Source organism: Chelonoidis abingdonii, chromosome 8 (genome assembly GCF_003597395.2).
Source record: "Chelonoidis abingdonii isolate Lonesome George chromosome 8, CheloAbing_2.0, whole genome shotgun sequence".
Classification (NCBI taxonomy): Eukaryota; Metazoa; Chordata; order Testudines; family Testudinidae; genus Chelonoidis; species Chelonoidis abingdonii.
Genome location: NC_133776.1, coordinates 46,169,856 through 46,197,562, shown reverse-complemented (window position 1 = coordinate 46,197,562; position 27,707 = coordinate 46,169,856). Strand labels below are relative to the sequence as shown.

The following is a 27,707-nucleotide window of genomic DNA, read 5'->3' as shown; positions in this document are numbered from 1 at the left end:
TGCTCTCTACTGGATGGAACAGGTATGTCTGCAGCCTGAAAAGTGTGTATGATTTAATATAAGTTAACAAAGAACCCTAGGAGGGGTAGAAAAAGGAGGAATAAACAAGGGAAGTAAAGGAAGAGTACACACAAACGTGAACTCCCTCAGTCAAGTGAGTCAATAGTACCGGTGCGAGAAATATTCGTTAGATCTCAACTACTACATTAGACTAAATTTTCTTTTTCTGAGAGTTTAGAATGAAGGTTAACCTTTTTTTAATCCTCAAATTAGTCACTGTTAATATTGTGATGAAAAATATACCAACCTATGTTTTATAACAGTAAGCGCCAAAGACTGTAACTGGGTGTTAGCAGCATAGGTTGGTAGGGAGTTGACATCATTTTTGTGCTCCACCTTTTATTACATTGGGTGCTATTTAGCACCATCTTTAGTTTACCAACAGGAAAAGCAGACATTACATGCGTTTTTCTACCACGCCCCATTACAAAGTAAAAATGTGTATGTTTTATTTATGCTTATTATAGTCACAAAAGACACTTTCATTCCAGTGTAACCCATCTAGTAAAGAGAGGTAACTGGTTTATTAGGGCCTCGATCCTGCAAATTACTTCTCCCAGGCAGACCTCTGTGCTCCTTTGCAATTAGGGCTGCTGGCAGGGATGCACCTGGCATGCCTGCAGTTGCAGGATTGGGGCCCACACTAGTCATTTGCAAAACAAAAATCCCCCACAGAGACCATCACTTTAGTGCCGCATAGTATTTACATAATAGGAACCATTTTGATGCTTGTATCAAACCCCAGATCAATCTCAATCTCAAATTCATCCAGTTATCAAAAACAGTGCCGGTGATGAGAAAAACAGCACAGAAGTTTCTGCTGCAGCTTCACGTCCTCATCTTCTTCATCCATTGGCAAGCTCAGAGCCATACATCACTATTTTAGAATCCTCAAAATAATGCTAAATGGAACTATAGAGCAGGAAAGTTTTGGGGTTTTTTGGTTGTTTTTTTTAAATGAATGCAGTTCACTGGGAGAGAAATGCTGAAGGTGGAACGTCTCCTGTGATAACTCATTGCAAAAATATCCAATGAGTTATCATAGGAAACATTCCACCTTCAGCATTTCTCTCCCAGTGAACTGCACTCATTTAAAAAAAAAAAAAAAAAAAAAAATTCTCCAGCCACAAATTCTAAATGCATCCTTTGATAATGTCTTGGAGGTAGAAGGAACTGAAAGCTAGAATATATTGAATAAGAGCAGGCCATCAGAGCATGAGCCAGCCTCTTAACATTATTAATGTAGTTTTGCTAGGTGTCAATGCTACTGTACAACTAACATTTAAATGAAGGCCAGTATTTTTCACAGATTCATAGAACTTACAGTGAGAAGGGACCATTAGATAATGTTGTCCAGTGGTTCCCAAACTTTAACAACCCACAAATCCTTTTCACGAAAATATCAAATTTCACAAACTCCCTCCTAAAAATGAATATTTCCAAGTATTTTCTCCCTTACGTGAGCATAAATTATAGAAGCAGTGATCTTGGAAATAATTTGTTTTTTTTATGACACGCTTATTACACACTATTATATTATTTATCATTACATTATTAATTTTATTACATTATGAAAAGGGCAACACTCTTCCAAGATTTCACTTTTATAGCTCATATCACTTCCATTAAGCTTCCTACATAGTTCATCAAGGAATACCAGATGTGAAACAGCATGAAGGTATTTAAGACGCCAGCTCAAGTAAAGAGTTCCTCCCACAACCATTCAGGTCCTGAGCAGTCCAGGCAAACAATGCATATCTACAACAAAGCTTAAACTTGTTCTGTCAGGAAGTCATAATCGTGGGGCTTGGGCTGTCAGTGCCTAGGGTCTGTCCGCCATTAGAGAATTTTCTTCTGAGAACCCCGATACATTTCACAAACGCCAGTTTGGGAACCACTGATCTAGTCTGACGACCTTTATATTACAGGCCATTAAATTTCACCCACCTATGCCTGAACTGAGTCTAATACCTTATTTGGTTAAAGCATATCTTCCACAAAGGCATCCAGCCTTGATTTGAAGACATCAGGAGAGGGTGGATCCACCTTCCCTTGGTAGTTTGTTTCAATGGTTAATCATCAACACTGTTAAAAAAAAAATGTGCTTACATTTATTATTTGAATGTGCTCAGTTTCAGCTTCCAGCCACTTAAGTGAAAATGTTTCATCTTGTCAAATAGTTTTTAAAAATGTGATGCACACGTTTACTTCATAAACCAATCAGATATAAACTTTATTTTTTCAACTTTGTCAGTTCATTCTCTACTGAACTGCATTTATTTGCAAGTGTAGTTTACATCAGAAACTACACATCCCAAGTGGTTTTCTGTGGAGTTGCAAAAAAAATTCCAGAACCAATTCACTTCCATGTCTTCAAGTAGCACACTGTTTTCTGCACAAGCAGGCTGTAAAATCAGAATCAGTGAGATCCTCCACCTCCTTTTCCTCGACTCTTAGACCTCATTTCATGCCAAGCCTTCACCAGTGGTTCTCTGTTCTTCCATATGAGTTCATGGCCATAAGTTACATACCAACTGAAAAAACAAAACAAAACTTCAACTGAAATTAGATCATGCAAAGCTAAAAGTTAAGAATGAGATAGAACACTGAAGGATGATAACTGGAATATCTGTTAAACAGCGTAATAGATGGGATAACCCAGAAGAAGCAGTAATAGAAATGAATAGGGTAAGTTTTTAAAAGACGTTTGATAAGCTTTTGGAAGAAAACACGGACAACTTTAGGTAAGCTTTCTGGTTCCATTTACTCCTAAAAACTTACACAGTTCTAGACTTCTACCTACCCCCATATAGTTGAACAGTAGTTAGCACTCAAATTTCTATCTTCTGTAGCCAAAAAATTTGCACCAATTACTACTCCACTTAAAAGAATATTAGAGTATAGTATATATTGCTTATGTCAATGGATTCCAACTATATTGTCCCAGAGGTATTTCCTGACATACACATGAGTTCAGAAAAAAATCTAGAATAGAGTCACTTCATTTGAAGCAAACTGCCTCCTCTAACTGGATGGATGCAGAAGTAATCCATTGAAAGTAACTTTTCTGGCATAACACAGACATTTAAATGACTATCAGCACCAGGGATCAGCAGAAGGTTATGGTGAGGTTAGGGACCACAGAAGAGAGACACTGACAGCGCTAGATGAAGCCAGGCAGAATGTTCTCCCCATAGTTCTTTACTAATGCATCTCAGCCTTGACATGCAATAGCACTTTTGTACAAGGCCTCAGCTTCTGCTAAACAGACTGCCAGTCACACCAAGCTATGTGGAATGGACAATTTTCTACAAGGGATTATGCACGTAACACAATACTCATTTCACCTGTGACCTGATAAGAATACAAACCTAGGTCTTCAATGATGAAGTGATTAGACTGATTATTTACAAGTCTAATGAGTGGGTTTGTGTGAGGGAGGGACAACAAAGGAGAATGGGAATCGGTCAGCGCACATGTGCCTTTGAGACAACTTTTACTCCAGTTGCCTCAATTTTCTCCTCCTTGTGTGTAATATCAGAGATCTGTCAATGACGTGTGTAGAATCTGTATTATAATGAACACTGTGATATAGACAAATCAAAATGACATGATAAATCACTAACTAAAGCATTTCGTGTTAAGAGAAGAGGTGGTGAAGAGAATGCAGTAGCTCAGAATTCGCCAGTGTTAAGGAGTCCAACAAATAGCAAAGAGAAAGCTAAACTAAATTTGGAGGGCAAGATGAAAGCATTCACTGATTCTTTTTCATTATATGAATTTCTGACTGGCCATTTTCAGATAAAAAGAACCATTGTTCTGATTACAGTGCTGACAGCTAAGAGATGTGGGAGGGGCTAAGAGGGATAATTTATGAGTTTCTGCAGCACTTTTTAGATGTTTTGATGACTTATTTGTATATATATAAACTGCTGGGTAATCTTTTGCCATTTGCATTGAGTTCTTCATGCTCTTATACAGCTATACTAAGTGTCAAGTAGGGTTTTATCTTAAGTGTAATAAGATTCTTACTGTTAAGGGTGTAAGTCAGACCAGTAGTTCTCAACAAGGTGTCCATAGCCCCCCGGGGGTCCGCAAGCCAGTTTCAGAGGTCTGCCATGCAGGACTGTCATTAGACTGACTGGGGCCCAGGGCTGAAGCTGAACTCTAAGCAGTGCCATGGAGTTTTTATAACCCCTTTTTATGGGGGGGGGGGGGGGAAGAGTCAAAAAGAAAAAAAGTTGAGAACTCTGGAGCTAGACAATACCATAGCTCTATCTAAGCAAAGAAAAGAGAGACAGATTATGTAATTAGTTCAAATGGAATTTGACTTAATAGATCACACAGTTGCTCACTAACCCACCCAAACTGATGAGATACATTGAGACATGGGAAGTTTTAGTGAGCTGCGCAGTTGAAAAGATGTTTTCATTAGTCCAGTGTGTCCTCCATTAAACTAATGTACCAGAAGGTTTTAAATATTTTCTCTTTTTCTAATACAGAATTGTTTGCACACAATCAATAAAGTTAATAGATAACAAAAACTTACATTCCAAATACAGCTCCCCCAAGATGTGCTGCATGGTCAAAAAATTTCCAACCCAGAACAAGTCCTGCAGTGTCCATTGCAATAATGGCTTTTAAAGCCTAAAAATGAACAAAGCATTGTGTGAGCAGAATCTGCAGCAGTGTCTAATATCCAGCAGTAGGAACACTTCATATTTACCATTAAGCAAACATTTAAACGATAGAACATTCCCAATGACATGCAACAATACTTACTACATAAAGATTTCTCTTGAGACAGGCCTAGAGTCTAGCCCTGCTCTTTTCTCACCAGACAATATACATGAAGTCTACTTCTACCGGAAGCCACAGAAGAAAGGAGGCTAAGAATGTGGCAGTAAATTTAATGTATTTAAAATACTCTACAACCTAAAAAGTGTGCTTTTATTACATTTTAAAAACATATCAGCTCTATTGCAATGTCAAGCCAAAAAGAGGTAAATTGCTGAAACACTACATATACTACATACGGATGACTCCAATTAAGGAAGTGTAGCAAATATCTCATTCACAAGTCAGTTCTATATAAGCCATAATCATTCTATACAGTAACAGCCTAGATTTATGTCTGTGTTCTCAAACACTGACCCCACCACCACCATGTGGGTATACACCTCTGCCTCTACTAGATGGAAGGTGAGGGACAGCATTCTTAACTTCTCACCCACTAAATATCTACGACTAGTACCCATGCTGGATGAAATATCGGACCTATTTAAGAGTAGGAGATCAGGATATTCTAGAGCGGTTAAGTACTACTGTATAAGAGAAGTACTGATAATAGTATGTCACCCTTTAGTGGATGCAGTTTTTCAACTATAAGTCCTAAGACTTATACAACTATGCACGGTTCTTGGGTTACACACTAGCAGTAATATGGGGCATTTTTACCATCGTATTAACTAGAATAATTAGCACCTAATTATATGTACTCAGATTAAACTAATTGCCTTCAATTTTGAGAGAGACAGTTACATTCTCACATTTGGACTATAATGGCTAGAGCGCTTGTTTGGGGGTTTTTTGTGGCCAAAGTGTAATTAAAGAAACAGTGGGTGAAGTGATCTCTTTTACTGGACCAATTTCTGTTGGAGAAAGACAAGCTTTCAAGCTTACACAGAGCTGCTCTTCAACTCTGTGTAAGCTTGTCTCTTCCACCAGCAGAAGATGGTCCAATAGGAGAGATTACCTTACCCACCTGGCCTCTCTAATATCTTGGGAGCAACACAGGTACAACACTGCAGACAACAGATAATTAAGTTTAATGACGGAGCTACATTTTTTTTTTTTTTTAACACTTTAAAGCATGAAATAATTAAGTTTTAGGTGTACATTAAGTGTGAAAATGTAACTACATGATTAACTTGGTGGAGGCAGTGTAAGAGATTAAAGTAATCCAAGATTTTCAGTGAAATGACTCAGATATTGTTACACTGTTTTAGAGTTAGAGTTAGGCCATGTCTACACTGGCAGTTTACAGTGCTGCAACTTTCTCGCTTAGGGGGGTGAAAAGACACCCCCCTGAGCGCTGCAAGTTTCAGTGCTGTAAAGTGCCAGTGTAGACAGTGCACCAGCACTGGTAGCTATTCCCGTCATAGAGGGTTTTTTTTGAGCGCTGGCAGCGCTTTAACATTTGCAGTGAAGATGTGCCCTAAGGATAGTAAGTAGGAGGTCAGAAGAACTCATTAAATAAACTGGTGCCATTAGTGCCTCAGGGTGTGGCTAAACGTTTTCTAAGGGCATGGCTACATGTGCAGATGTAGAGCTCTGGGAGTTAAACCAGCCTTTGGAGACCACAGCAGGGAAAACGCTGCCCTGTGTTTACACTGTCAGGTGCAAGTGCACTGCCATGGCCACATTAGTAGCTCTTGCAACACTACAAAGAGCAGTGCATTGTGGTAGCTATCCCAGCATCTAAGTGGCTGCAACGTGCTTTTCAAATGGGGTGAGGCATTGGAGTGTGACAGGCAGTGTGGTTATGTGTATGTGGGGGGAGAGACAGTGCGTTTTGGGGGACAGCGTCTGTCAGCATGCTGTCTTGTAAGTTCGGACAGCAGGAGACCCCTCCCTCCCCTCCAGCCTCTCTCTCTCTCTCTCTGACACACACACATACACACACACACACACACACACACACACAGAGCAGCATTCCACAGTAAAGGCTTGCTTTGTTCTGGAACAGATAAGCATGTCGGCTGTCAGAAACTGAGCTTTGAAAGGGTTTATTCACATGCCTGCAGCCAAGTTCAAAACAATGAGAAGAGCGGCCACTTGACGTCCAAGGATTATGGATGTTTCTGGAGGCCAATCACAGTACAATAATGCAACACATTGTCCACACTGTCACTCCGGCATTTCAGCCGGGGCACAGCAAGCTTTATGCTTCTCATGGAGGTGGATTACCAGCTGCAGAGTCCAGGCACTCTAAGTGCCTTGCCAGTGTGGACACCTCAGGAGTTAGAGCACATTAAATCAGCCCCAAGCGCCCTAACTTGGAAGTGTTGCCAAGCCCTAAAGTTTAACCTGTTTCAGGAAAGAGATAACTGAAGGGTTGATGTAAACAATACAGATCTGCAGAAAAAAAAAAAACCCCACAGTAAGAACAAAGTTCCAACACTTAAGTTTAAAGAAAGACTTGAAGGTTAGATTAGGGGTGTGTCTACACTGGCTGAGTTACAGTGACTGCAGTTACAGCACCACTTAGAGTGCTGAAGGGAAACCGCTTGTGTGTTCACACTGTCAGCTGCCTGCACAATAGCATGTTCACACTTGCGGCACTTGTAGCGGTATCCAGAGCGGTGCATTCTGGGCAGCGATCTCACAGAGCAGCTCTTCCTCTTCTGCCACTAAGAACTGTGGGAAGACAAAGGGGGTCACAGGGCATCCTGAGTCCTGTCCCAATGCCCCGTGATGCATTGCTTTGCATCCCAGCAATCCCCGTGCTTCCAGCTGCATTTGGTGCCATCTTTCAACAGTTTGTGTACTGTGCACTCTGCTCCTTTGGGCTGCAGGAATGGATCCCACACTGTTGACCAATATGCTGCTCACTCTCACTAGCACATCACGAGTGGCAAGGGAGTTATTCCTTACACACAAAGGCAAGAGCAATTCGACATGATCTTACCACGTGTAGTAGCTACGACACAAGATTGCTTGGGCATTCATGGAGGTGCTGACCACAGTGGAATGCTGCTTTTGGGCTTGGGAAACAAGCACTGAGTGGTGGGATCACATCATCGTGCACATCTGGGATGAGGAGCAGTGTCTGCAGAACTTTCAGATGAGGAAAGCCATATTCATGGTACTGTGTGATGAGCTCACTCCAGCCCGGTGGCACAAGGACACAAGAACGAGAGCCGCCCTGCCACTGGAGAAGTGCGTGGCAATTGCACTGTGGAAGCTGGCTACTCCAGACTGCTACCATTCGGTCACTAACCAGTTCGGAGTGGGAAAGTCGACCGTTGGACTCATGTTGACGGAACTGTGCAGGGCCATTAATCACATCCTGCTCCAAAAGACCGTGACATTGGGCAACATGCATGACATTGTGGATGGCTTTGTACAAATGGGCTTCCCTAACTGCAGAGCGGCGATAAATAGCATGCATATTCCAATTCTGGCACCAGACCACCCAGCACATTAATTGGAAGGGGTATTTCTCTATGGTTTTCCATGCGCTTGTGGATCACCGTGGGTGTTTCACAGACATTAACACAGGCTGGTCCGGAGAGGTGCATGACCCACCCATCTTTTGGAACACTGCCTGTTCAGAAAGCTGCAAGCAGATCACCACCATAGGGGAAGTCAAAATGCCATTGTGATCCTGGGAGACCCTGCCTACCCCTTAATGCCATGGCTTATGCAGCCGTACACAGGGCACCTTGACAGCAACTAGGAGCAGTTCAACAACAGGCTGAGCAAGTGCTGAATGACTGCTGAGTGTGCTTTTGGCCATTTAAAGGCCCACTGGTGATGTCTATATGAGAGGCTGGACCTGGCCGATGACAATATTCCTATGATTATAGCTGCATGCTGTATGCTCCATAATATTTGTGAAGGGACGGATGACAGCTTCACTCAGGGCTGGACCGCTGAGGATCAGCACCTGGAGGCTGAATTTGAACAGCCAGAGACCAGGGCTATTAGAGGGACACAGCATGGGGCCATAAGGATTAGGGATGCCTCAAGGCAGCAATCTGAAGCTGAAAGCCACTGATATTTGTTACTATGCTTGGGAGTGCAGTGCTTGTAATGCTAGGAGGTGGTTGTGATTGGTGCAGATGACGCACCCTGAAGGTTTAAGAAAACTGCCTGTTGCTTTGCAGGACTGTTTGCTTTCAATTAATGGAATAAAGATTGCTTTCAACCAGAACAATTCTTTTATTAAAAAACAACCACTGAAGGAGAGAAACAAACATCAGCACTGAGGGGGACAGGGGAAGGTAGGGGGACAGGGGAAAGGTAGGGTCCTGGGACGGTTAAAAGATTTGTCTATGTCCAAGGATCATATCCAACCTTCTCCTCTGGAGTACAGCACAGTGGGTGCTGTACTTCAGCAGGGCCAAACTGCAGAGGGACGGGTGTTGAGTGCAGTGAGTACGGGAAGTCCACAGTGCTGGACTGTGACAGGGGAGGAGTGGAACGTAGCGAGTACAGACTGGAGCCAGGAGGTTGATAAGAGTGTGTTGGCAGTGTCTAGGTGCAGCACAGGAAGGAGTTTTGCAACAGCGACTGCTGAGGAGGGCGGGCGTAGAGCTGCTTGGTTTGCAGTACTAGTTGCGCCTGCAGCATGTCTGCTTGGCGCTCCATAACCTTTAAGAGCTGCTCCGTGGCTTTGTTCTGGCGTGCCGCTCCTCTCTTCGGTTTCTCTTCTCGCTCTCTCACCACTCCTTCGACTCTTGTTTTTTGGCCGCGGAGTGCATCATGACATCACGCAGAAAGTTCTCTCTAGTTTTTTCTAATTCTGCGCAGCCATTCAGCAGGAGATGACAGAGAGAGAGGCTGGGCTCCCAAGGTCATATCCTTGAAGTCAAAATGCAACGTTTTACAGAAGCAGTATTGTTTGCAACACAAAGACCACTGATTCAGTGATTTAAAACACAGCCACTATTCACATACCTATCAATAACTGGCTGACCCCAGGCAAGCACATGAGCCACAAGACCCCCAAAATGGTGAGTAACCACAGGGGCAATCAGTGTTCCAGGACTATATGGTACACTGGGCATATGGCTCTTGGGGAGAGCCAGCACTGTAGGGGAGGAGTTATAATCATTACTGTCCCCACATTTTCCAGAGGCTGTGTTCATTATGGAAGATATTTCGCTGCTGAGGTGAGCAGGGAATCAAGGGAGAGTCTTCTCCAAGACTCTGGCTTCCGCCCTGGCCCTTCTGCAGCTCAACCGTGTGCAGCAATGGTCCCATTGCCCCCTCCCGTGATGGCAGAGTGGCACAGGAAAGTTACCCTTAATGGGGCAAGAAACAAAGCAGCTCTGCCAAAGAACCTGCGGCAGCAGATTGCCCGCTATCTTCATGAGAGTTTCATGGAGATCTTTGAGGCAGATTCCCGTGAAGTGAGGGAGTCAATCAACACCCCATTCTGCCACTCAGACTAGGCATGTGGTGGTACATGCATCATACAGACACAAGCCTGCTTTCTGCAACCCTCCTGCCCCCAACAACTCACTTCAGTGATTCTCAAAATCAAAGCCACTTACCAGGGGCCTCCTCTCCTGTTTGCACTTCACCAAGCTCCAACAGTTGAGACTGGCTACCCTCCTCTAGGGTAGAAAAGAGCTCCTGGATGCATGCATCTCTGACCTCTGAGTCGTCCTCTGCCTCTGGGTCCCCCTCCACATCCACATCCTCATTCAAGATCTCCTCCTCCTGGCTAGGTCCACTCTCGACTGGCACGCGAGCCACCGAAGTATCCACAGTGGCCTTTGCAATGGAGGCAAAGTCGCCACCAAGTATCGTGTCCAGCTCTTTGTAGAACTGGCACCTTGTGGGCATAGCACCGGAGTGGCAGTTTGCCTCCCGCACCTTGTGGTAGGTGTTCTGCAGCTCCTTCACTTTGACCCTGCACTGCAGTATGTCCCGGTTATGGCCCCTTTCTGTCATGCATCATGAAATCTGTCCATAGGTATCATAATTCCTATGGCTGGAGTGCAACTGGGACTGGACAGCCTCCTCTCTCCAAATGCTAAGGTGGACCAGCAGGTCAGCATTGCTCCAAATAGGGGCTCACCTGGTGTGTTGAGCAGGCATGGTCACCTGGAAAGATGCGCTGAGACCACTGCATGCGTCACTGAGCAAACACGAAAGGGACTTTCAAAACTGCCAAGGTATTTAAGGGACGGGGATGATGGTTGGTCACCTGAAGAAGGCTAGTACAGTTCAAACCGATGACCAGAGAGGCAAAAACAGGCCTTGTGGGACACCTCCTTGAGACCAAACATAGCCCTGTAATCAACCAGGGTGTCTACACTGGCACTGTGATGCCGTAGCCCCGGCGCAGAAAGCTGTACACCTCTCATCAGGGTGGTTTTTTGTTTTTGTTTTTTTACAGCGCTGCAACTGTGCAGGCACCGGCTTGGCAGTGTGTACACCTTGGGAGTTACAATGCAGAAAGCTGCTTTAGTGCGCAGAAACTTGCCAGTGTAGACAAGGCCTAAGAAATGCTTTGAAATTTAAACCTGATAGAATCTCAGTAAACTCATTCCTCTACAGCACATTTTAAACCCAGTTGTCTTAAAATGGGTTAAAACAAAGCAATTAAGCAATGTTCAGCAGCGTACAAAAAAGAAGGACTATGCATCTTAACTCAGGAGTCAAGATACATGAATGAGTTTCTAAAATATATATATTTTTAAAAGTGGGGAAAGGAAACAAAGAATGAGAATATTAAGAATGTGCCACAAAAGCCCCAGTGATCTATTCCTAAAACTTATGTTCTTAGAAGCAGCAGTAGAAAGCGTCTAAAGCGGGAGACAAGCATCTACAGCAATGTGATTAGAAATGATTTTTTTTCTGGAAAATTAAATTCTCAAATCTGCCTCTGCTTATTCACCCCCGAGTTACTTTTCACACAGTTCATTTAAAGTTGCCTGAAATAAGTAACCAGGTCCTGCAGTTTATCCCTAACAAACATAGCCGTACACTATGTGCCACACTTTGAATAACGAGAGGCTCCCAGAGTGCACGTACATAATTTTGTTGTACTTCCTCACAGGCACTGAGTTCCCTTTCCTTACCCCCATTTCCTGCAGCTTTAAGAACTGGGTGTGAAATACATCTCCAAGTAGCAATCTAGAAGTTAAGCTCTACACAATTTTTTTAAAAAAAGAGACAAGCAATTGAAAACAAGCCTGATTCTTCATTGCTTTACACCACATCTAGTCATTATACTAGACTAGAGTCAGTGCAGAACTCTACCATATGAGAAAGACATTTTATGCCCACTTTGCATTGGTGTAAATGACTACATAAAGTTCAGAACAACAGCAAATCAGACCCTAGGAGTTCAAGCCATGACCATGCATTTAAATAAAAATTAGATATTGTTTGTATATTCATATTAAAAGGAGACATTCAGATACTGCTGGAGTGTAGGGAAAGGAAAATATTTAAAGTATATAATTTCTGACATTCAAAGGCACTTACATTTCCTGCTGTAAATGTGAACATTGGAAGAAGTATGATGGCTAGTTTTGCTTCTGGCATCTTTGTACACACTGCTGCAAGGATAGTCATTATAGCTCCTGACTGAAAATACATTAAAATACATGAAAGTGAGCTGAGATATTACACAAGGGAAATTTATTTTTCTGTACGTGAACCTATTTTGCTTGCTGCCTCTCTTTTCCAGTGCAGCCCTATGACAAGTCCCAAAGCACAAAACAGTATGGTAAGTTTCCTATAGAAATAAATCAAGGAATCATTGCTTTATTTTGAGATCTGAATGTACAAAAGCTGAAAGAATTGTTTCCTATGTCCTCACTGTCTGACCGCTAAAAAACAAGTGAACAAGTTGTAACCTTTTCTGAAAATCATGCCATTTGTAACAATCATAAATAACCGATGTTAATATAGTGCCCTTCATGCCAATGAATTTTAGAAATATACATGTAGCACTGCTGAAATGTAACTGTAGCTAAGGTGAAAGCAACCACTCAGTTTAAAGAATGCTGGACATCAGACGGCAACTTTTTTGGACAAGGAAACTGGAGCAAACCCCTCCTCTAACAACATAAGTCCATGGGATCTTCCAAGTCCATGCATGGATAGGATCGTAAACTGTATGCAAGTTTGCATGATAATATCAACAGCTGATCAGTGAGAAAGTTACTTTGTAGCAAATAAAATGACTTGCAAGATAAGTGAATCGTATGTTTATGGCATTAATTTAAATTCAGCTTATCAACTGCAGCTCTAGTTGTCCAACAAGTTCCTCCCTCCATTTGAAAAACAAAACATGTTTTTTTAAAAAAAGCCAGAACATAATATAAATAAAACCTCCAAAAAAACATAAATCTTGATCCAGCAGCAAGTTCACTTTACCCTTACTATAAGTTGAGTGCCTTAAAACATCCCAAAGCTTTGATAGCAGGTATTTTTATTTAGAAAAAATTTAAGCAGAACAGAAGATAAGCATACCACTCCTGCCAACTTCAGAAATTCTATAAATTGAGCGTGCTCAAGCAAAAGTTCTATATTTTTGGGAAGGAAGTTGATGGGAAACATTTCACCAGCATTCCTTGTTAATTTCTACCGTCCCTGATCATATGATCTCTTGTGATCTCTTCAAAAAGAATATAATTTTCAATAATTAGAGCATAATTATGCACTACAGCTTCATGTAAAAACCTTTATAAAACAGTGAGTTCAGTTCTACAGCTTATCTGCTCAGTGACAAGAGATCCTGCTATTAAGCACTAGTTTACAACCATTAGCATTTAGCAATATTGGTTCTGGGCTGCTGTACCAAGGGCTTGGAAGAATGGCCCAGTTCTCACACAGGAATGACTGATTATTCTTAACGCTGGTAACCTCTGCCTGCCTTCCCAAGCTAATATCTCTCTGATTTTTAAGAAAGCTGTGGAATATAGTACTTTGAAACTGGTTTTAGTGATGTTATGAGATATAGAATTTGCCGATTTTAAAACGTATGCTGCTTACAGCTCCAAGTGATGGTCCAAATCTTCCAGTAGTTACTTTACTGACGTAACTGACAAATGTGGAGATAACACCTAAAAAAGGTGAAATTACTGTTAGAATCCATATCAGGAAGGTAAGCGAGGAGCAGGAGGCTCTAAAACATTGCCTGAATGTTTGCATGAGGTATCTTGCACACTAACTTTTTAACTTAATTTTTTGAGGCAGCAGAAATGGAGACTAGAAACAGTTGTAGTTTTGTCTGTCATCTCAGGGATGTCCTAAGACAATGTTAAAAACTAATAGTTCAGTGATGAAGCATGACTTTAAATACAAGGCTCGCACTGTGACAGGCTAAAACCAAACATTCCCATGTGATCAGTGCTCTGTTCTGCAGCAGTTCTTTGGGGGCAGGGACCATCCTTTTGTTCTTTGTTCAGTGCCTCACACAATGGGGGCCTGGTCCATGACTAAGGCTCCTAGGTACTTTGGTATTACAAATAAATCATTAAAATAAGCACTGTGGTTGGGGTACAATACCCTATGGGAATGAAGAATCAGTGTCTGCAGCCAGGGAAAAATACGTTAATGTCTCTCTCACTTCCTATTTGCATTAAGTATGATCATGACATTTCTTTATAAAGTATTAATGTTTTGAAAAATTACCTGCAGAAAGGTACACTGCCATGAACTGCTCACGTCCCAAAAGAGAGACTATACTTGAAGAAAAACTCCACAAGACATACATATTTGCAGCCATGTGGAACAAAGAGAAATGACTAAATGTAGAGAGCAGCATGGGAGAGCAAAGGACTCCTGCAAGAAGAAGAAAACTAGTGGTTACTGAGGAACAAATACAGGCCATTTTAGTATTTTTATTTTCATCTGTGTGCATAAGTACTTACAGCATAACCAAGAGAAAATATAGTTCTCAGACTTCTTAAATAGTTCATAAGCTTTAAACATGTAAAATGCGAGAAATGTAATGAGCATCAGATTCAGTGTGGTGACTGCCGAATCATGCAACATTTTCTAAGAAATCTGTCACCCATGTGAAATAGTACATTAAAGATTTCCTTGTGGAGAGTTTACATGGATTTTTCAAAAGATTCCACACCATTCTTTGGAGAGTGGGAAAGCCACTTTTTTTTTCATTATGAGGGTTTTGTCCAATTATAACCGCTTAGGTTAAGGTATGAAGGAGAATCTTAGCTTTCATTTAAAAAAATGTCTAGTCCTATTCAGTGCAATGATAAAATAGACAGAAATCAATCTCTAGTTCAAAGTCTGAAAATTTCAGGGGACCATAAATCAACTGGGAGTCCAACTCCCACTGAAATTCAGTTAGTTGCCCAATTCCCTTAGGCTTTCCAAATCCCTGCCTAAAAGGCACAAACATCTGGGTTCCACTTCTACAGCAGGAATGAGGGATGGGAGGTATCAGAAGAGCCCCCTCCATCATGCATCCTCCACACCCCGTCTCTATTTTGGAAATGGACCCCAACTGCTTGTGCCTTTAAGAGCCCACAGTAAACATTTTCAAGGCTATTTTACCATGAATAAAAGCTGAGATTCTTCTTCATGTGGAGAAAAGGCCAGCTCTGTGGCAAGGGACTTGTAGGAACCCTCTCATGCTCACTGGCAAGTATATAATTGTTATATCATGATAAGCGAATTGCACACCATTCTGCATGTGTGGTGGTGCCCTCTCCCCTGCACTCAAGCCACTAATTCCTAGCAGTGGGGAATATTAATGTTCAAAAATAAAGAACAACTTCAAAACAGCTTTTTTAAGAACCATAAAAATGGTTTGTTTCCTCCCAAAAGACAAGGAAGACCAATAATCAGGACAGAGCTAGGACTTCATTCCACTATGAGAAAAATTCCTTTTGCGAAGACAAACTATTTGTTGTTCAGCCGGCACACTTGAAGATACTAGACCTCAACATCTTGACATTATGATCTCTAGCAAAGCTATTCTTGGAAAAAAATATGTTTCTATAAATATATTATTTATAATTTACCCCTCACCAAGGCCCGCCTGTTGAATTGGACGGATGGACATATACCCACACACAGGACACTTACTAGAGGCTGGATTAGATGTGAAGTACGTAATCATTGTCCGCTGCATACAAGGGATTCTCCATAAACAGAACACAAAGACATTTGCAGCTATGATACCTAATAAGAAAAAATCCAATTTAGAGACAAAGTATGAATATAACATGCAAGAATGAAGCACTTGGTAGCAAAGTTTCAGAATTTCAGAACCACATTTACAACAATATCCACATTTTTCCTTTGCTAGTCCCATATAAAATGGCAATTTTTAATTTTTATTTTCTGATGATTTTAAGAAAAATGAACTGGAATTCAGAAATCTTTACACGATGAAAACCCTTTTAACAGAAGTCACATTTTGTATCTAAACTAGTGTTCTTTAGTTGCACAAAATACACACAAGTATACTGTCCAGTGAGTCACTTTGCAACCAATCTGCTACAACTAATCTTCCAAGAAATCTGCAACTACAAATTTCTTTGCAATTTACAAATTGTTGTTTACTTACTAAGTTTTAATTTTGATCACATTCTAATTTAGATAAGAATGTAAATGATTGAGAGCAGACTGATGAAAGTTGACATCCTTGCATGTTTCCTTCCAGGTATTTACTGACACCTAAAACCAAATTAAAATATAGCTTTGGTTCTGGAAAGCACATAAAACTGTTTTTAAAGATCTGAACGGTTTATATTATAAATCTGGCATTCCTGGGGATGGGGAGGGAGGGAGAGAGAATTTCTTTCCTTGTAAAAACTTAAGATTCCTTATTTTCATGACTTATGTGAAAGACTCCTGCTGAACTCAGAGCAGAAAAATATTTTCAAGGCTATTTATATCTGAAATTCTCTATTTAGAATCTGTATAATCTACTTTCTCTGAGCTGCTTTTAGCTTTAAGAGAGAGGCTATCCTATGCTACAGTGCTTTCTTATTAACCAAAGATTTCATTATGTGCTCAACACCACCAAGTTATACAAGATCTCAACAAGGAATTTTTGCAAAATAATTCCAAATCTGTTCTGGTGCAACATGGCAGATAAGTATGTTTGAAAGGTTTCAGTGTATACCAGTTAAATTTACATGTAATATAAATAAGGCCCTATTTAATTTGCAATATTGTGGAAACTGAAAATTCCACAGTATTAGGTTACCATTGCAATTTTGACAATAGGAGCCCTGGGCAGCTGCCAAGAGTGGAAAATCACAGAACAGTAACAATAGGCTTTATTACTGCAAATAAGAAGGTCCATGATCACTTTTACGCAGTTTTCCATGACTTGTCCGCAACTCAGCTACAATTTTTTGACAATCATCCTGCAATTCAAGTAGGGCCTTAAATATAAATATTATCCATATATTGAGAATCACCACAGAGACTATGCATGATTAACTTTCCACCTGAATTTTCCAAATACAATATTGGCACCCCTTTGTTTAGACATAATAAAGGCTTAAGTTGGATGTTAAGAGTAATCTAAAATATTGTATAAAACCAGTTGATCAGACCTGATATTTAGCTGGAATTCTTTAATGTGTCTATGACTGCCCTAGACATTCAAGATAAGTGCAATTTATTTTTAGACTACCAAGCAATCCTTTAAAATGAGGCAGAAAGTGGCTGAAACCGATTTTGTCCTTAAAAAATTACTTTTTCTATATAAATTTATGTTTTATGACAAATGGAAACACTGGTTATTTAGACTCCAGTATGATTAATAGAAATCTGCTCAGGTACTCAATAAATATTTTTTACATACAGCATACATAACACAGAGCATGTTCTAGATTAAATGCCATAAATTTGCTATTTCTCATCTATTTTTCTCTTTAATCTGAATAGCTATGTGAGATGTCTATTAATGGGTTTTCAATAATTCTGTATTAAGCAGATTCCATGCAACTCCTGTTAAATATAAATACCTTTGTATTATGTAACAAAATCTGATACACAACAAGATAGCTACCTCCTGTTTGCAACATTGTGTATGCAGTCACAGGAAGCAGTGAATTTATGCTGCAACACATCATGGAGAAAAATTACAACATGTTTCCATTGTTTCCAGTTATGGTGCATAAAACTGCATGATATTCCTGGGATGACAAAGAATATTTCCAGAAAAAGGAAACGATAGCCATATTACTCAGTAGTACACTGTAAATCTACCTCTCATGAGAAAGCTGTTAACTTGAAGGACAACCAATATTCAACATGGTTTATGCTGGTAGTAATAGCACTGCTTTTCAGGCTCTGGCAACGCTGTAGAAATTTTTTACTATGCTGCTTCTGAGGGTCCCTCATGACCAGTTTTCACTGTACTTCTATACATGTAGCGGAAGGAAGATTCTGACTAATACTACACAATATTCAAAACAAGTGAGTGGAGATTTCAACTAACATACAAGAAATATGTTCTGTGAGAAGGAATGGGTAGCAGATGCAGATGGGGAATGAAAATAGCGTGTACGTACACAGATTTGCTTTGTTTCTTACAATCGATAAGCATGGTATGAAAGCCATCTATTGTGACATACTGTACCTGTTTGCCATAAGTCTCTTCCTGTGAATGTCTAATACTTGTAAGCTAACACAAACCTGTCACAGTCCGCTGACCCTCACTCAGGCTATTCCACCACTTGTTAACCTGAAAGAGAATAAGTAGTATTCACTGACCTCCCAAAATAGCCAGGATCTCAGAACTATTTGAAAAATCACATAAGGTTCCACTTAAATAAATACATAAAAATCAAGGTTTTTTTTGTAAACAGAAGGATTGAGTTAATATACGCTTCTAATATTCAATCTGCTAGACTTAAAATAGCTTTTTTTATAGAAGTTATATTTCCTGTTCATATATTTTTTAAAATCTCCTCTTTCAGTTAAATAGCCTGTTATAGAAAAAAATCCAATCCTTACATAATATTAAACGGCAGAGCCCCATTGAATTCCAAAGAATGATATCAGTTTATACCAATGAAGATCTTGTGTATTTATGTGCATCTCCTAGGCCAGGGGTGGGCAAACTTTTGGCCTTAGAGCCACATTGGGGTTCTGAAACTGTATAGAGGGCCAGGCAGGGAAGACTGTGCCTCCCCAAACAGCCTAGCTTCTGACCCCTATGCACCCTCTCCCACCTTCTACCCCCTGACTGCCCCCTCAGAACTCCTGACCCATCCAACCCCCCTGCTCCTTGTCCCAAGTGCCCCCTCCCAGGACCCCCCATACCTAACCACCCTCTCCTGGGACCCCATCCCCTATCCAATCCCACTGCTCCCTAGCCCGACCCCTGTTCAGGTCCCCACCCCCTGACAGGCCTCCCAGGACTCCTACGCCTATCCAACCCCTTGTGTTCCCCATCCCCTGACCACCCCCACCTGGAGCCTCCGTCCCATCCAACTGCTCCCTGCCTGTGCCCCAGGATCCCCTGCCCCATATCCAACCCCACCACTACCTGCCCCCACACCATGCCACTCAGAGCACCAGGACTGGCAACCCCACCGCCTGGCAGACTAGAGTGCCAGGGCAGGCCGGCAGCTCAGCCGCACTGCCCGGCAGGAGCTTGCAGCCTGCCGCCCACACTGCTGGCAGCCCATCAAGCTGAGGCTGCGGGGGAGGGGGAACAGCAGGGGAGGGCTGGGGGCTAGCCTCCCCAGCTGGAAGCTCAAAGACCAGGCAAGATATTCCCACAAGCCAGATAATACCCGCAGCCTGTAGTTTGCACACCTCTGTTCTAGACAGAGACTCTTACTGACAGCTATTTGTGGTCTCACATCATCCACCTTTGAGAGTCCACCTTTGTGCCAAAGGTCATTTTTGGCAGAAGCATCTCACAGGATGTGGCATTCACTCCCCCTTGTATCCAGTTCAGGCCATCCCTTCTCCACCTTTAAGAAACCCCCTAGAAAAATGTATTATGATCACAGGCAACTCTTAGGTGTGCTTTTTTCCTTCTGTCCCTTTCTAAAAGTCCATTTTAAATATTTAAAAAAAAAAACAGTTGGTTTGATTATATTAGTTTTATAACACTCCAAGGTGCTACATAAATTATTTCTGTAAGTTGGACAAAAAGTAACCAAATAAGATTTCAGTGAATTGTTCATTTCAAAGTCATCACTTCCTCTCTCCCCACATCCTTAATTATCTGGCATAGGATCTAGATAAACCCACATCAATATTTTCTCCCCATCATATCCTCCAGTATGGCCATTATGCAAACATGATTTTGTGTAATACAAAAAGCCTAAATGCCTTCACTAACTAGCACTGGATACTGAATTTAGAAGGTTACTTGTATTACCAGATGGAGATGGGAACTGGAGATTTTTTTTTTTTTTAAATGTATTAGCAATGACATGGTAGTTTTGTTTATTATATTTTTGATAGCTAATTAGAATCCAGCAACCCTTTCCTATCAGAGAATTTAGTACTAAACTTGTTTTCTTCACAATTTCTAAATACTCTTAAGGGGCAACTTAGATCTTACATGTGATTCATATAAACACAGATGACGAGACATGCATTTGGACAGGAGTACTACGGTGTATTCAACTCGCATCATGGACACAGAGGGTTCCTCTGCATCCTGCTCAGGGCACAGTGCCTCTGCAGCTGCACACTGACCCTTACTAATAGTGAAAGAAACACACCAGGACTAGGAATCAGATCTGCTCTACTGCTTGCCAAGGAACCAACCTCTCCATGGACATAATCTACAGAACCCATTTCTTATATTTTAAATGAATATATTACAGCAAAGTGCAAGATATGGTATCCAGTGTTGCCAACTGATAATTTTATCATAAGTCTAGCAATATTTGGTCTTTGTCTTAAAGTCACAAATTCTGGAGTCAGGTGTTTACTTGGGAATTTTTTTTTTAATGTTCATTTATTAAAAAGTTTCTAGCCTTTATAATTGCAAAGAAAAGCTTGAAAACATGGAACTTAAAGGCTCAAAACCCAGAAAACAAGAATCTCATATTTATGCCTTTTTTTTTTTTTATTAATCTCATGATTTTTAAGCCAGAGATTTTTTAACATTGAGGGTCGGCAATGCTAGGTCTCTAGCACAATAAAAAAGTGAGTGGCATTTTAAGATCTATTAGACATACCAAGATCTACTGGTCTCCCTTTTTTCTTTTTGGGTGGTGGGGAAGCAAGAAGGGGGCTGCTATTTCATCTCTTCGGTATCTATTTGATAGCAGTGCCAAATGTTTAGTTTTCATCTGTGCTAACTGTGAAACAGCTTCCTTTAGAATTAACATCTAGCACACTGTAAGCTGCAAGCCTGTCTCCCCAGCCCAGAAAGGACTAATGCCACCCCCAAAAGTCTGTTCAGGCCCTTCCTTCAAGGTCCAGTTTCATTCTTTAAATATAAAACTCAGAGTAACACACACAGTTATCCCTCTGATCAAAACAGTTTGCAGGGCACCTGAGGCTTTTCTCCTTGCATCTCTTCCCGCTGCTCCAGAGCCAGCCATGGGAGTCAACTTCCTTCCTGCAGCTCTCCTAGCCCTTTACATAGGAATTAACTGACCCATTCCCAACTGGGTCTGATAATAGAACAGGGCAGGCTGGCCAGCCCCAACCACCCTGACCCTTAAAGGGACAGACCATCCTGTTATGCAAACCTGTGTCATTTCTGCCATACAACACTAATTAGAAAAGTTGTTAAAGTGCCAAGAATTTGTACTATAAAAGAAAGACAAGTATCTATTACTGTACTCAATCAATACTAGAGGCATCAATATACATGCCTGATTTTAAGTTTGTTTTATACAGTGTTGACCACATGGCAGTCTTCCAAGGTTACATTACTGAGGTTGGTCAAGCATCATATTCAGTAAAACACTAAGCACACTATTCATATGCAGTACATGCTATTATAGTCCTATAGTCACTGCACAAGATAGTTATGTTCTGGGTACCTGCTTTCTGAAGTCCCCATTTTTCTGAGGTCGTAACTTATCCATCCAATCTGCTCGAGCCTCGTCAAAATAGTTCTGGACCCGGGATTTTAGGTATTCATACTGCCAAATAGCAGCTGATCCAAATGCACAGCCTGTAAACTATGTAACATTAGATGCATTCAAAATCAAAGTCTAATATGGAAGACAAATCCTTATACAATTTTAGGTAAAAATATAAGAATGTGCTCCTACAGCACTTACATATTAATACTATTAAAAACATTCAAAGAGTGAGGTTCTCACTGAATTATGTAGCAATATTATTGTATTACACAATATTTAATAAGAGCCTTCTTTTATGGTTATCTTGCCAGATATTGCAGGTTACTGCCTACCTGCCAGCTTGTGGCGGGATTAGACAATACCGTGCCACAAAAATCAGGACTCTTGTTGTAAAATTTAGGGTCATTGTGCTAAACCTCTGCTCCTTTCTACTTGTTAGGAGAGGTCTTCATTCCCTTTCTTTCAGGCGGAGGGAGAAGGGAAACAGGTACCAGAGGATGGGACACTGACTGGGATGTAACAGGAAAGCGACTCTGAATGCATCCAGTGAAGTGGGTTTTAGCCCACGAAAGCTCATGCTCAAATAAATTTGATAGTCTCTAAGGTGCCACAAGTAATCCTCATTCTTTTGACCTTCAAGGATGATTCAGAAAGGTTGTAGAGTATATGAAAACAGCTAGCAGTTTGTTTAGCTTCAGGCTGACTTTTTTTAACCTTATGTGGGAAAGAGAGTAGTAGTGGCAACACTCAGGGCTCAATAAGAAGCGAGTTGAATAATACATGTAGGGGAAACGTATTCAAGAATATTCTCTCCCTTTGAAAGGGATGGCAGCTCCTTTAGGACTGGCAAGCAAGACAATGTGCAGATTAGAAAAATACAGGACTATTTAAGCAGGCATTCCCAGATTAATGGGGTAACAATTTGGTAATACTCCTTCTGGAAGAAATCCACCAAACCCACTGAAGATAGTGAGTTAAAATAGAAAGAAGTATGTTCTGAGAAAACTGTTTAAAAAAATTAAGAAAAGGTACCTTGATAGTGACAGGAGTACAGCCTCATGCAATAAGCTTCTGGGATTTAATTGCATTATTTTTAATGTAATACTCTTGCTTATCATGCACAAATTCTATCGCAGTCACCTGCGCAAGTAACTCCGCATCAATGCTACTTCTAATAAGTGTAACATGATGGCACAAACAATTACCCCAATTGTAAAAAAGAACGGCTTCACAAGACGCTTCAGTGAAGGGGAAGATGTATAAAAGACTGTTTCTTGTATTGGAGGAGACAGACTGCTTTTGTATGGTTTGGAGCCAGTTTCTTGGTCTGGTTTTCGAGGTTCAGTCTTTTGTGGCACTCTTTTGAATCCATTTCTCTGCTGTGTATATAAAGTAAACCTGGGGGAAAAAAAGAAATGTGTGCCAAATACAAAGTCAATGTTGACTCACTATTTCTATTTAAACTCAGACTGTCTTATTATCTAGACATTACAGAAACTTTTTGGTAGGGTGGGGGAGATAGCCCAGCTAACTTCTTCACACAACTTTAAAGGTGTGTGTTCTTCACCTGCATGCTACAGAATTTCCTTGCTTCAGGAGTTACTTTGCCTTTCAGAGAATGGGGAAACTAGCTATTGTGTGTTTCATACTCTCATTTTCCAGTCTAGCTTGCACAAGGATATGAATATACAATAATCATGGTATCAGCATACTAGCTAAAAGTGCTGGCAACATGGTACAACTCTACCTGTTCTTCATTGTGTTAGGAAACTAACTCAGACAATTCATTTCCCAGAGCTGGGGAGCTGCTAGGCAGCAGTTTAAGTTTCAGGCCTGGGAATGGCCAAGTTAATTTTCTGTTACTTCAAGTGTAATCCTTAGTGCATCATCCTATTATCAAGTAATATGGTTAAAATAACACCACTGGATGGCAGTGCGCTTGAGTTAATGCTGAAGGCATTTCAACTGTGGGAATTTCCTCATTTTAATGCTCGATCTTAGTACTGCATTACCACCTGGGGACAGTGCTCTCACTCGGTTAAATGCCCCAACGCTGGTTCTACACAGCCGGGCTCCACTCCCAGGAGCTTTTCAATATTTCCTCTAAAACGCGGCTCTGGCCGAGCCTGGACCACGCAGCGGCCGGCTGGAGGGGCAGGGCCCCGCCAGGACACAGGCCAGGGGGAGACGGGCAGAGGCCAGGCTGGGTCTCGCCGGTTAAAACCTTCAGCTCGCAGCCGGGGCGTTGCTCACTGAGCCTGAGGGGTCGGTGACAGCCCGCAAGGTGCTGGGGCCCTTCCCACCCCACCAGCATCCATCGGGGGCACGGACTCCGTCCCCGGTGCCTAGCACCAAACCCCCCTCCCGGCTCATCGCACCGGCCTCAGCGGGGACCCCGTCCTGGGCGGGCCGCTCCCCCCATACCTGTGCCCCCGGGAGCGGCGGCCGCTCAGCACCTCTCGGCTGCAGAGCCGGGCCCAGCAGCTCCACGCCATGTTCCGACCCTGGCCCGCCCTGGGCCTCAAGCGCTTCCGGAGCACCCGGCAGCCCCGGCCGCCATCTAACCAGGGCGTCACAAGGGGACAGGGGAGGGCTGGATCCCGGCCATCCTACAGCGGGGGGGGCGAACAGCCCACCGCACGCACACATGCCTGGCCGGCAGCTACCGCTCCCGTAGAGACTGCACGGTCGCTCCCCAGGCACTATGTTGAGGAGGATATTTCTGGTACTCCGGTCAACAGCAGCCGCCACGTTGAGGATATAGGCCACATCCCACTGTAGCCGCCATGTTGAGAAGGTCATCCCCTGTTTGCCAGCGTCACTTCGGCCATGTTGAGAAGGGCATTTCCCGTATTCTCCGCTCAGCCTGGACCGCCATGCTGAGAAATTCATTACCACGTGACCATAGAGGTTCCCCCCACCCCCGCTTGCTCTCCATGCTGAGAGGGGCATTTTCGAAGAGTGATGTTACCTTCTCCGCGCTTTGACGCCTAAGTGAAAAGCTGTTTCAAAGATGGCGGCCATCAGGAGGCGCACAGGGCTCTGGTGTCTGTGGGCCTCCTGGGGAGGGCTGGAGATCCCACTGGGTCTGCTATGGAGGGGTGCTGACCCTGGGGGCTGAGGGTAGCACCTGCTGGGGGGGGAGGCAGTAGACCAGCAGCAGGAGGCCTTGGGCCTGTGGGAGCCCCATGGCAGCTCCTACGTTCTCCCCTAGGCCCTGCAAGCCTGTGACAGGGCCGTCCTTAGGCATATGCAGCTGCCTAGGGCACCATGAAATTTGGGGCACCAAACTGCCCCAAATTTCATGGTGCCCTGGGCAGCTGCATGTGCTGCATACATGGCAGCCCCAGCCCCAGCGACTAGCCAATAGCATAGCGGGGGGTGGGAGCAGCCGCTTCCCCTGAGCACATTTTCCAAAGTGGTTCCTTTCCAGGCAGCCAGCACTGGGCTCTGGATTAGTTTTGCGTGCGGCCATTGTCTGGCTCTCAGCTCCACACCACCCTCCTGCATCCCCAGTCCGGCAGTGCAGCCACCAGCGCAGCAGGGGGAGGGGACTGAGGAGCCCCCTACCCCCCATAGACTCACTGGCGGCGGGAAGCGGAGCCCCACGGCTGGGAGCTGGCGGGTAGAGCTGGCTGGAGCCGGTCGCTCCACTAACCACCACGGGTGAGTTGGGGGAGGGATCCCAGCAACCCCATGCAGAGCAAGGCGGCTGCACGGCAGGGAAGGCAAACACCTCCTGAGCTGTCCTGGGTGAGCTCTTGGTCCTGGGCTGGTGATGCAGGAGGCCGAAACCTTCCCTCAGAGTCAGTATTGAACCAGCGCCAAAGCATGATGCTCAGGGGACACTGTGCCGCCATCTCTCAGGAAGCTTAAAACCAACGTCCTGACCATGTGTGATCAGTAAAGTGTCCGCTTCCTCACTGCTTAACCCTCCTGTCCTGGCCAGCATGGGCGATTGCATCCTGCTGACCCATCTTGCCCCTGCAGTTGTGACAGGAGGAAACCGCTGCATTTCAGGCTGAGATGAATGGTCTCTCTGTCTGTACAGATGTATTGTATAAAGCACAACACATGAAGTGCATCAATGGCAAGTACTGGTATGGGGCTGGCATGATAGCCAGGGCACCATGATACTGTGTTGCATTGTTTGCATCTTTAGTTGTGATGATGCCTCACTGCAGGATACTATTGTATGTCCTGGGGCACAGTCATTATGTGACACCATCACAATGCACTACATTAACATGCAGCTTTAATGGCTTATGCTCATGGGACACAGGACATTTACAACAGTAGAATCATAGAACTGGAAGGGACCCAGTCCTCTGCACTCATGGCAGAACTAAGTATTCTCTAGACCATCCTTGACAAGTGTTTATTTAACCTTTATTAAAAACCTCCAGTGACGGTGATTCCACAGCTTCCCTAGGCAATTTATTCCAGAGCTTAACCATCCTGACAGGAAGTTTTTCTTAATATCCAACCTAAACCTCACTTGCTGCAATTTAAGCCCATTGCTTCTTGTCCTATCCTCAGAGGTTAAGAAGAACAATTTTTCTCTCTGCTCCTTGTAACAACCTTTTAAGTACTTGAAAAATATTATCATGTCCCCTCTCAGTCTTCTTTTTTCCAGACTAAACAAGCCCAATTTTTTCAATCTTCCCTCACCGAGGGCACATGCAAGTCCCGGGAAAAATATTTCCATCGGTAACAATCAAAATGTACAGCTCAGACATGGTAAGAAAAATGTTGTTTGAGAACATATTAGAGGTTGATTCAGTGGCATATTATCACCTAGGGCAGCAAATTTTCAGGGGTTGCAAATTTATAATAGTAGCATTTTTGTAATCACGGTATCAGTGACGCCACGATTCTACCAATCATAGCGCATATTGAAATCACCAACAACAGCGCAATGCCATTTAGTAAACATACTCGCGAGAAATTCTAAACGTTAATAATATGACCGGAAAGAAGAAATTAAGCGGTTCTCAATTTTGGATCCATGCGTGGTCCTGCGCTATAAGCAAAATCGCGCTATACAGATGCGCATTCAAGCAAGGGTCCACTGTACTTCTAATTTTATTTATAATAAAACTTATAAATGTTCAATTATTTTAATGATATTTAGATTCATTTTAGGTCAAATGAATTTGTAAAAAAACTAAAACACGTTCATATGGGGCCAGGAGCAGCAATTATTTCAGGGCCTGGGGCGGCAAAATCATTAATCCGCCACTGGATTGATTTAGAGATTTTTACTTTGTATATGTTGACATGTGATGGCGACGGTGTTTGTAGCAAAGCTTTAACTTTTTGACTCTCGACAGCTGTCATTAAATAATTGTTGTCTGACTCCCCCATAATTTCTTGCACTGTGAAAATGTAAATTGATAAAAATTGTGGAAAAATCTTTAAAATACATATTGATATCCATCAAAATTATAAAAAAAAAAAAATCAAATTCTGCTAAGCGTGAGACAGGGGCTTGTTATATCTCGCAGTTTTTTATCCTGGGGTTCACAGTAGTTATATATAAACCCAGTTCCTGAAATCTTGTGATTATGTGACAAGTTCATTTTTCATTCATAAAACAAAAAGCAGCTTCTGATAGCTCCGTTGTGGAGAAAAGCTTGAAAACATGACTCAAGTGAAAGAATATAAACTACAATTAAATAAATATACCTTATTTTAAATCTCATGGTTTTTTAAACTGATCTTATGGTTTTTTAGACCCAACTTGCGTTTTTTATTGCTTGGTGTTAGCAATACCAAGGGAGAGACTCAGTGATGGTGTCAGGTTTGGGAAGAACTGGACTGCAATAAGAAGTGGCAGAATCTGAGATGGCTTTTATAGTGCTTACAGGTCCAAATCAGGGACCAAGGCAGTGA

General features: G+C 42.4%; 1 protein-coding gene across 1 annotated transcript; it reads right to left on the bottom strand.

Annotated features, from left to right (window-relative positions):
• Window positions 1-1,547: 1,547 nt before the first annotated feature.
• On the bottom strand, window positions 1,548-24,383 carry PARL (presenilin associated rhomboid like). The gene is made up of 10 exons (XM_032764757.2): window positions 24,237-24,383; window positions 23,018-23,210; window positions 21,768-21,908; window positions 18,439-18,487; window positions 15,868-15,963; window positions 14,446-14,595; window positions 13,804-13,874; window positions 12,289-12,390; window positions 4,610-4,707; window positions 1,548-2,594 (listed from the first exon to the last, which is right to left on the bottom strand). The coding sequence occupies exons 1-10, from the start codon at window positions 24,305-24,307 to the stop codon at window positions 2,480-2,482; spliced, it is 1,086 nt and encodes a 361-aa protein (XP_032620648.1). The 5' UTR covers window positions 24,308-24,383; the 3' UTR covers window positions 1,548-2,479.
• Window positions 24,384-27,707: the final 3,324 nt, after the last annotated feature.